The sequence below is a fragment of the Rhagoletis zephyria genome, unplaced genomic scaffold (genome assembly GCF_001687245.7).
Source record: "Rhagoletis zephyria isolate East Lansing unplaced genomic scaffold, Rhagoletis_zephyria_1.1 Rzeph_scaffold_00291, whole genome shotgun sequence".
Taxonomy (NCBI): Eukaryota; Metazoa; Arthropoda; class Insecta; order Diptera; family Tephritidae; genus Rhagoletis; species Rhagoletis zephyria.
In genome coordinates, this window is record NW_016157375.1 from 217,451 (window position 1) to 227,214 (window position 9,764).

A 9,764-nucleotide genomic window follows, 5' to 3' on the forward strand; every position below is an offset into this window, starting at 1 on the left:
AAAATTTTCGGCCATTTAGTATGCTGTATCAAGGCCAACCACTGTGCTAAGTGTTGAAGAAATTGGTGCAGCGGTTATCAAGATATACACATGTAACCATAAGTAGGCGTGGCCACGCCCATTTTCCAAAAATTTATAATATTCTTATTTCTCATCTAAAACTTATTATAAATATCAATTTTGAGTGAATAATCTTCTTACCGTTATATGGGAGGTAGGCGTGGTTATTTTCCGATTTTGCCCATTTTCAATACCATCCGTCCTATGCTAGAAAGAAGTGCACGTACCAAGTTTCGTTCAGATATCTCAATTTTTACTCGAGTTATCGTGTGCACAGACGGACGGACGGACGGACGGACAGACAGTCACCGCTTAATCGATTTCTCTTTTCATTCTGATCATTTATGTATACATTTGTCTATATCTATCTCGATTCGTTTTGCCTGTTACAAACAACCGTTATGTGAACAAAGTTATAATACCCTTGTGCACAAGTGCGCTCGGGTATAAAAAGTGTTTGTCAGCAAGTGCCGTTTGGGCATTGTGGCGTCTGTGGATAAAAGTGATCATTATTTTAAACAAAACCAGTGTACTTTTATATAAAAATGCATTAGTTTAATAAGAAGTCTATGCATTTATATATGAGTATACTTATGTTTTATTTTCATATGGAAATTTGCATATCTAAAGTGCAAAAAAGTTGTGTGTCGGGCGATTTGATGGACAAAGTGTGTATATGGCGGCTTTATTACAAAACCAATGTTTATTATATACAGATGGCATAAGTTTAATTTAAATATATGCATTTATACATGAGTATGCATACGTAATGTTTTCATCGGGCAAGAATAAATATTTTCCAATTTTTTGTTCATATCATGAAAAAAAACAAACGCATAAATGTGAAACATAAGTGGTCTCCATCTTTCTCACATCCTCCGCCAAAAAAACGCGTAAATGTGAAACATAAGTTGTCTCCGTCTTTCCCACATCCTCCGCCATATTTATTTTGACAAACTCCTGCGTACGTTTACATAGGCTACCCCTAACTTGATCATCTTGTAGCTATATTCTGCTTGTTACCGAATATTTTGTAACCAGCAAATTATGTTACCAAACATTGTTATCTCTTCTTGCAAACGCAATTCTAGGTACCTTGGTAACGTTTTAATTTATTCAGCATTCCAGCTAAGAAGTTTTGTAGAAATTCTGTTGTTGCATATTTCATGGGGCAATATTTTGTTACCTACTTATGAGATGGTAACAAATTTTACCGGTTACGAGTGCGCAGAATGCGGAAAGGGTTTAAAAAAAGAGAGGAACCTTATTATCCGTTAAAAAAATTTGATCGCCAACGCAGAATAGGTTTATGTACGATTTTGTGTTTGAGTCTTTTCATGATAGTAAACCATATTTGTGTTACCAACGCAGAGTAGATCTGTATGTATACATTCACTTATACATGCTTCAGAGCTTTTTAACCATCAATAATGCAGAATAAATAAATTTTTTGAATTCGTATACATGTTGCTCGAAGTATCTAGAGTCAACTGTAAACAAATCGTAAGCAACGGGTTTACAAAAATTTTTAAATTTATGACCGAAGCTGGTGAAGGCAACCATGTTGCCAAATTACAGTTGTTGTAAAACTACTTATGTATGTGATTTTAGAAGTTTTGAGTTTACGTCGAAATATCATGGGTCATTTGTGCAAAAAATTTATGTTTATTTTGTTTTTTTATTAAAATAAAATATAAACCACTAATTAATAATTTAAAAGCAGGAAGGAGCACTGCGGTTTAGAAGTTCAGAGAAATAATGGCCAAACTCGAGATAAGTAATTTTTGCAAACGTACTCAGATTTTACTGCGGAGTTGCAACTTTTCATTTGACTGGCTGTGATTTCTTCAATTTTACATTTTAGAATTTTTGTGGCCCTCGCGCAGAAATTGCGCTTGTAGGCGATGAGATTGCGGGGAGATGTATGGTAATTGAATTTATGAATGAATCAGTTTGACCTTGAAGAATATGCGCACGCGTTTATGAATGAATTTGTTATTGTTGTATTTTAGTGACACGTGCGTATATGTACGTATATTTGCATGGATGTAGAAACATACATATGTTTGTATGGAAAATCGCAAGAGTACATTTGTACAAATTGGCGTAAAGTATTTATTGATTTTAAATGTTCAATTTATTATTTTATTTTATTTGTTAATTAAAAGGGATTTTTCATTCATAAGTTACAACTTTACACCTTCCATATTAAAGAAGAAGTTTGTAAAGCTCTTGCATAGCGCATCCATTTAATTTCCTTACATTTGTTTAAAATTACAAAATATGGAAAATCTACGCACATGCGCATGTTAAAAATCGACGGCAAATATTTCATTTCTTTATTTCTATCATCGATTACTCTTTCTTCAACATTCTTTGTCGCCGCGAAATCAAATGTGCGGCGAAACCATTTACGAAACTTGATGTCAAAGCGGACGAGAATTCCTCTTGCAAACCTTCTAGACTTACTCGCCACACTTCAGCGAGTTGTCGGGTGGGCTTTAGCAGTCAGCCGCACCTTGTGTTTTAAGAAACCCAGGAGGAATTAACAAATGAAACTTGGTCAGGATGTTAAGGGAGGTATCCTCTAAAACATGTATTACTAAAAAGAATAAACAATATCATTGTTTATAAGTTATTTGTTGTTAAAATTTCTTAAGTCGTTCCACTAGGTTTCCTTAACAAAAAGTGCATTTGTCACATACTTTCATATATATAAATGCACATAACACTGTGCTTAATACTTTACATACTTTTATTTTATTTTATCTTGTATATAAATCACTTTAGTTCAACTTCTATCGACATGTAAATTACATCGAATTGTACCATGAACCAAAAATACAAGATTACGTAAGAACGCGACGTTGTATTTGTAACTGGTTTTGAGAAAAAAGTTTGCGAAAGCGGGTTCGTCAGCTGAGCGTTTGTTTACATCACAAGCACCACTATTTTACACTTTTATTTAAGTAAAGAAGAGTTAATTCAACATGACAATACATTTTCAAGCATTTTATTGCATCATTTTACTTAAATTGTGCGCTTAAAGTGGCTGACAAGAATTTTGGCTAATTTTGGGTTTCGTTGTTTTCTTAGCTTTGTTTACTTTTCGCTCGTTTTCCAGTGAAACAAGATGGCGTAGAACCCGCTAAAAAAAATCGACTTTTTTCACTCTCTTGTTGTTACGTGATCTTGTGTCTTTCGTTCATGGAATTGCACCCATATTTACAATAACACATGGTTGCAAACTGACACATAACATGTGTTGCCATATTGTACAAAACAATACATACAAAAAAGGCAATGTTTAAAAAGGAATACAGGGGAAATCAATACAAAAGAAAATGAAAATTTACCGCTACTTTTATTCTGGGCGTGTATTATTATCAATGAGGGTTTCCGGTCACGAACCCCTGTGCAAAAATATTGCCCATGATGTAGGCGGTGTTGGTCACGCCCGATTTGTTTGCTTTAAGTTCGGTCGAAGTCCGCCTACGCAGAAAGGTGTTCTCTGCAAACGGTGTTCAGCTCCTTTTCTTCGCAAAACAGAAAGGAGAATTCTACTAAGTGAAAATTCCGAATTAAAACTCCGCTTTTATTATTCAAAATTCCAGTCTGGTAGCACCAAGTTGTATGATATTTTGCTATCTTATTCATCGTTTAAATGAAAACTTTAACAATAAATTATATAAGAACTATAGGGTTGCTAGAAAAAAGGGGGTATTTTTGAAATCAGGGGGTCCTATTCTACCTGTCTACTAAAATTTTCCCGAGTTGTCTCTTCTTATAGATTTACGTTCTTTGATTGAATCATGAATCATGCTCATCTGCTAAAGCTTGGAGGAGTCCTAACCCTGATGGGAAATTAAAGCCGGCAATTGACATTTCCTTGTTCCTTTTTTCAATCATTTTATCATTTACTGCCATCAGTTTTTAAGGCCGCTATACGTCAAAAAAGAGGTAACTTGCATTATAAATACCACGTAAGTACGTAAAAAATTAAATATTTTTTATCTCAGGAAAGGGAGAATGAACAAATTACCGTCGGTGAGAAAATTATCTTTGCCGCTATTAGTGGTGTTAATCGTAGTAGCGTTGGCAATAGCGAATATTCCTCGTCCGCGAGGTGTTCCGCTATTCAAGGCATCGCTCTATGCTCCCGGCCCCGGCAAAAGTTGGGTTTGCCTAGATGGTCAAAAAACCATACTTCATACGCAGGTCAATGATGACTTTTGTGATTGTGCGGATGGTAGTGACGAACCAGGTACTTCTGCCTGTGCAAATGGCAGTTTTAACTGTGCGAATCTCGGCCATCGCGCTGAGGACATCCATAGTTCGCTTGTTAATGATGGAATTTGTGATTGCTGTGATGGTAGCGATGAGTGGAGTGGGGGTGCTGCTAGTTGCCCAAACACTTGCTTGGAGCGTGGGAGAGCGGAAGAAGAACAGCGACGGTCGCAAGCGGATTTGCACAAGCGTGGTAGTGCAAAACGATCGGAATTTATTGCTATTGGTAAACAAATGCGAGTTGATCGTGAAGCCCGGCGAAAGGATCTTGAACATAGGCGCAAAGAACAGGAGGCAGTGAAAGCAGAGAAAGAAGAGCTGAAAAAGACTGCAGAGGCAGCTGAAGCGGAAGCTCTCGATATCTACAAAGAACAACAGCGGGAAAGAGATGCCGCTGCAGCCGAAGCCGCCAGATCACAAGAGGATGCACAGACTATGCGTTATGAGGCAGAGGCGGCATTTAATAAATATGATGCGAACAAAGATGGCTTTGTAGAAGTTACAGAATTAATGATAGACATGACACTCGATCGAGATCGCAATGGCATTGTAACTGTTGAGGAAGCAAAATTCTTCTTAGATGAACGAGATCGCATTGACTTGGACTCTTTCCATACGCTTTCGTGGCCAAGAATCAAACCGATAAAGATGTTAGCAGAAGGTATTTTCAAACCACCAGTACTTGAAAACGGAGGACAAGAAGAAAATGAAAGCGTAGAGACGCAAGAGCAAACCGCGAGAGAAGAATTAGAACACGAAATCGAAGAAGGTAAATAAATGGATTTAAAAAAATATATATGTACCTTTTTTCATTAGAAATATAATACCTACTACCTATCTCACTAAGGTCATGAACAAGTAGGCGTTGGGGAAGGTGCCGATGGGGAAGAAGAGCTATATGAGGATGAAGAAGGCGAAGCTGATGTTGGGGTCGGTAGTGTGGCGGATGCACCACAGTCTGAGCCAGACTACGATCCAGAGACCAAACGCCTGGTTGACTTGGCAAATGAAGCGCGGCATGCTTACACCGAAGCAGAACAAAGCATTCGTCAGATTGAAAATGAGATTAAAGAAATTGCAGATCAAGAAGCTAAAGATTACGGACCCAATGAAGAGTACGCAGCACTAGATGGTGAATGTTTCACATATGAAGATCGGGAGTATGTTTATTCACTTTGTCCTTTCGAACGAGCTTCACAAAAACAACAAAGGGGTGGTTTGGAAACAACGTTGGGACGATATGAAAAGTGGTTCGGTGAAGGTGATAAAAAGTACCAAAAACAGAAGTATGCTCATGGAGCTGCTTGCTGGAACGGTCCACAACGTTCTGCTATGGTAGAGTTTAAATGTGGACTTTATCAAAAAATTACCTCCGTGGCAGAGCCAAGCCGTTGTGAATACAATTTTGTTTTCGAAACGCCAGCTGCTTGCGACGGTGTCTTTTCCGCTGACACGCGCCCGCATGATGAGCTTTAAAAAACGCTCATTAAAAGAATAAGATAGCGCTCTTACACGTACATACATTTTACCGAGATGTAGAGAGGTATTCTCCGGAAATGTTATTTTTAATGTATAAAAAGTAAGATTAAACTCGATGTATTTAATAAATGTAATATGAGATGAAACTTTAGGAGCATTGTCAGCATTATAGCATTCCTTTGATTGTGAATCAAGCAAACAGGAAATTTATTTGTACACATTTTACAACAACGTTCGTATACTTAATTAGTAAATATTTTTCACTTGCATTTAAATGAGAAAACGAAGGGCATGTAAAGTGTTTCCTGTAATCATTTTCGGAATGAAATAAATTCAACCATTTAAAGTGGGTTTGGAAAGATTTAACGACAGCTGTTTCTTAATGTACCTACCATCTAGACTGAAAGAGGGCTTTTTATACTATAGGAAGTCCATATATAATATAGTCATAATTTTAGCAATAAATAGAAAGATTTTAGTTTATTTGAAAAGTTTGGAACCAAAATCAGGTAAACCGCTTTTACTCACACACATTGTAAATACTTACAATAATAAATGAAGAGTAATTGAATCGGTGTTTGGAAACCGTAAATGTCCAAAATCAGTTATTTTGTTGTTGAAATAAAAAGACTTTATTGAGATCAATCCGCGCAACTCACGGACATATACGTGTTCTGTAGCTAAAGCGGGTTTACCAAATGAGGTTTCAGATAAGGTGACTCCCTTTCGTGTGATTTCTTTAATCTGATGTTGGAGAAGAGAACTGGACCGACCTTGCACATTTTTTTACGACAGCTTACAATTACTGGCGTATGGCATATTTGTAATACTTCTATATTGGCAGTAAGCTAACTTCTCAATGTGTAAGCATTCCGAAATCAAAACGAGTCTAAAGCCGTTTTTGTGTATGTATTGTGTACGTGAGTACCGTATTGGGTGTTTATTTATATATCTGTACTGTAATGTTTTCGGACCGTACTAGCTGTTACTGCCAATATAGGAGTATTACATATCGCACAGCGTCTTCAAAAGAGTCACAACTCAAAATAATACGGTCAGAAAATGCGAAAAACTATTTCGGAGCACATGCTAATCATATGGGCAAGGGCGACTTTACCATAGGTTTTTTTTAACAAATTATAACAAAAATTTGCTCCACGTTTTGCTAGAAGGTTAATAAAAGCTCTGTGTACATTTTTAGCGCATAATTTCAAAATGCCAAATTTTGAGTTGTGACTATTCTGAAGACGGTGTGCGATATATGGGGTAAGGCGACGATATCGAAATCACGGTAACGCAAGGGCTGCATCTGTTCTCGGAATTAAATGGAGAAGTACAGCGTGTGGGTCTAGTGGTGAATGATGACAAAACGAAGTATTTCCTGTCATCAGAGAAACAGTCGAAGCGTACCCGTCTCCGTCAAGTTTGAACGACGTTCGAAAACCACTCTCATTATGCCCGCAGAGGCATGGACAATAAAATCATCTGATTAGGCGGCTCTTAAGAGGTTTTGAGAGAAAGATTCTGTGGGAGATTTACGGGCCTTTGTGCGTTGGCGATGGGTGTATAATGAAATCCCGATATACAAAATACCGAAATACAGAATCCCGAAAGACATTATCCAGACACGACCAAATCCCGACCAGACATAATCCAGACACGACCAAATCCCGACCAGACATAATCCAGACACGACCAAATCCGGACCATACATAATCCCGACAAGACACAATCCAGACAAGAAATTCCGACAAAATATTAAAATAATTAAAAAATCGCTGGACACTCATTTTCGATGTTGGGAGGCGAGTTGGGCCAGAGTTACGCGGGTATCTCGTGGCAGTTGAAGCTCACTGTCGTTCACAGGTGGTGATTGGCACTGATGATGGCATTCACTTGACTGGAGTTTGCAAATACCGTTAATAACCTGTCTGTATAGTCCCAGTCCCAGGGGTGCTGTGCGTAGTGCTTGACCTGGTCCTTCAGCTAAAGCAAGTTCTAGTGCTGACAACTGTAGCACCTTACTGGGAGAATTTCAGCTTCACTGTGGATGTGATGTTCTGGCGACATCAGAAGACATCCTCTGGTTGTCCAGGGTGTTGTATTGTTGCATGTCATTAGTTTCGTCCACTGCGAACCAATAGTCCCCGGCGTGCACACAGGCGCTGCATAATTTAGAACCGGACGGCTTTGTATGTTTGCAACACCGTTTCTTTGTCTTTGGCCAAGTACTGCCGAATTGAGGACTACGGCTCTGTACTTTGTTGGCAATTTCGGTTGTATGCGTCGGGAACGAGAGCTAGATTTGACAATTTTCCGGTTATTCACCGTTGGAATTAGTTTGCCATCGACGGGAATACGCAGCTTTCGTCCTTGTGGTAAAGTGGTTGCCGAGAGGGTTAGACTCCTTGCAGTGAAGAAGCGAAAAAATGTGGAGTGGTAACCGTTTATATTTAGGCATAAGTCATCAATTTCATTTCCGGACGCATTGTAATTTTTTTTTGTCTGGATTGTGTCTTGTCGGGATTTTGTCTTGTCTGAATAATGTGTTATCTGTATTTTATTTGGTCGGGATTTTGTTATGTCTGTTTTATGTCCTGTCTGGATTTTGTATTGTCTGGATTTTTAAAAATTGTCTGGATTATGTCTAGTCGGGATCTTCAAAGTCGGGATTATGGAGTGCTCCCGTTGGCGATGGAGATTGCTGCCGACGTTGGAACGATCAGCTGTATGAATTTAACAACGTTATAGTTATAATGCGCCGCTCCGCTGGCTTTATCATGTCATACGCATGGACCAAAACGCTCAAGCTCTGAAAGTATACAATGCGCGATGCTGCTAGGGGGTAGGCCTCCTCTGCGATGGAAAGACCAGATAGAGGACTTGGCTTCACTTGGCCTTTCCAATTGGCGCAGAAGAGAAACGCCTGGTGGGCTTTGTTGGACTCGGCCAGAATCGCTTAGACGGTTACAGCGCCAATCAATCAAGAAGAACAAAGTAACTTGCACATAATTTAATTATATTGGGCAATATGATTAACTGTAGCCTACATTGTAAGTCTTTCATGTTACGCTTCGTTTACAGCTAATTTGATGTCTCCCAAGTGAACATCTAATTGATGCTCCAAAGCTAAAATATGGCCCGTGTTGCAGTGCTCGCCGCCAACAAAGGTTAAAATTAAGGGTAGCTTATTCATTTGTACCACCTGTAATAAAAAGTGAGGACACTTAATGTTTTCAAGCACTTTACAATTTTTCGCACCAACCTGGTAATTTGAATACATGGAAATAATTACTTTGTTACGTCCTAAACCCAATTTCCCGGCCTGCTCACTGGCAGTAGCAAATGTGGGAATGAAAGAAGGCATTAGTGCAAAATCTAAATTTTTATTCTGACTCACGCGCAGCAGTGGCACTCCATCTCTGTCCGTGACTTGTATTACATATAAACCATTGACCCTATGGAAAGAAAATATGGTATATTATATTAAAAATACGTATATCCAAAAGAATGAAGGTCAATACCCACTTGTGCAGTAATCCATTGAAATACTTCTTAACTTCATCGGTCATGTTATAAAGGCCACTCCAAAATATTTGCAAATGCTTTACCATGAAACACAGTATATACAGTAATAAACCAAGGCGTCTCTATGAAAGAAAAAGAAAGAATTCATCCAATCTCAACTTTCCAGCTCTCCAATAGCACTTAGAAAACAGCTGATTCAGATTAGGACAGTGTTGCCATATTTTCTGTATAATTTCACACTAAAGTCATTTCATTTCTAAATAATACCATGTCCCCACCGGGGCTAAGCACGTAGTTAATGCAGCGTTTTTGCTGCATTTAAAATGCAACATTTAGCACTTTCGAACATATGTTTTCGAAGAGCGTTCATGCTATCGCATTTAGCAAATGTACATTTACGCGAGTTCGAA

General features: G+C 38.3%; 2 protein-coding genes across 2 annotated transcripts; one reads left to right on the forward strand and one right to left on the reverse strand.

The window, feature by feature from the left end:
* Positions 1-3,914: 3,914 nt before the first annotated feature.
* On the forward strand, positions 3,915-6,192 carry GCS2beta (glucosidase 2 subunit beta). Its single transcript, XM_017610223.1, has 3 exons — positions 3,915-4,020; positions 4,080-5,116; positions 5,195-6,192. Exons 2-3 carry the CDS (start codon positions 4,090-4,092, stop codon positions 5,821-5,823), a joined length of 1,656 nt encoding a protein of 551 aa, XP_017465712.1. The 5' UTR covers positions 3,915-4,020; positions 4,080-4,089; the 3' UTR covers positions 5,824-6,192.
* Positions 6,193-8,824: 2,632 nt separating this feature from the next.
* Lamtor3 (Late endosomal/lysosomal adaptor, MAPK and MTOR activator 3) lies at positions 8,825-9,562 on the reverse strand. The gene is made up of 3 exons (XM_017610224.1): positions 9,355-9,562; positions 9,092-9,284; positions 8,825-9,031 (listed from the first exon to the last, which is right to left on the reverse strand). Exons 1-3 carry the CDS (start codon positions 9,438-9,440, stop codon positions 8,894-8,896), a joined length of 417 nt encoding a protein of 138 aa, XP_017465713.1. The 5' UTR covers positions 9,441-9,562; the 3' UTR covers positions 8,825-8,893.
* Positions 9,563-9,764: the final 202 nt, after the last annotated feature.

Coding starts and splice junctions, on each gene's coding strand:
- Lamtor3 (XM_017610224.1), bottom strand. CDS start 9,440: ATGGTAAAGCATTTGCAAATATTTTGGAGTGGCCTTTATAACATGACC. Junction 9,285..9,354: donor TTCAATGGATTACTGCACAA/GTGGGTATTGAC, acceptor TTCTTTCCATAG/GGTCAATGGTTTATATGTAA. Junction 9,032..9,091: donor CCATGTATTCAAATTACCAG/GTTGGTGCGAAA, acceptor TTTTTATTACAG/GTGGTACAAATGAATAAGCT.
- GCS2beta (XM_017610223.1), top strand. CDS start 4,090: ATGAACAAATTACCGTCGGTGAGAAAATTATCTTTGCCGCTATTAGTG. Junction 5,117..5,194: donor AGAACACGAAATCGAAGAAG/GTAAATAAATGG, acceptor TATCTCACTAAG/GTCATGAACAAGTAGGCGTT.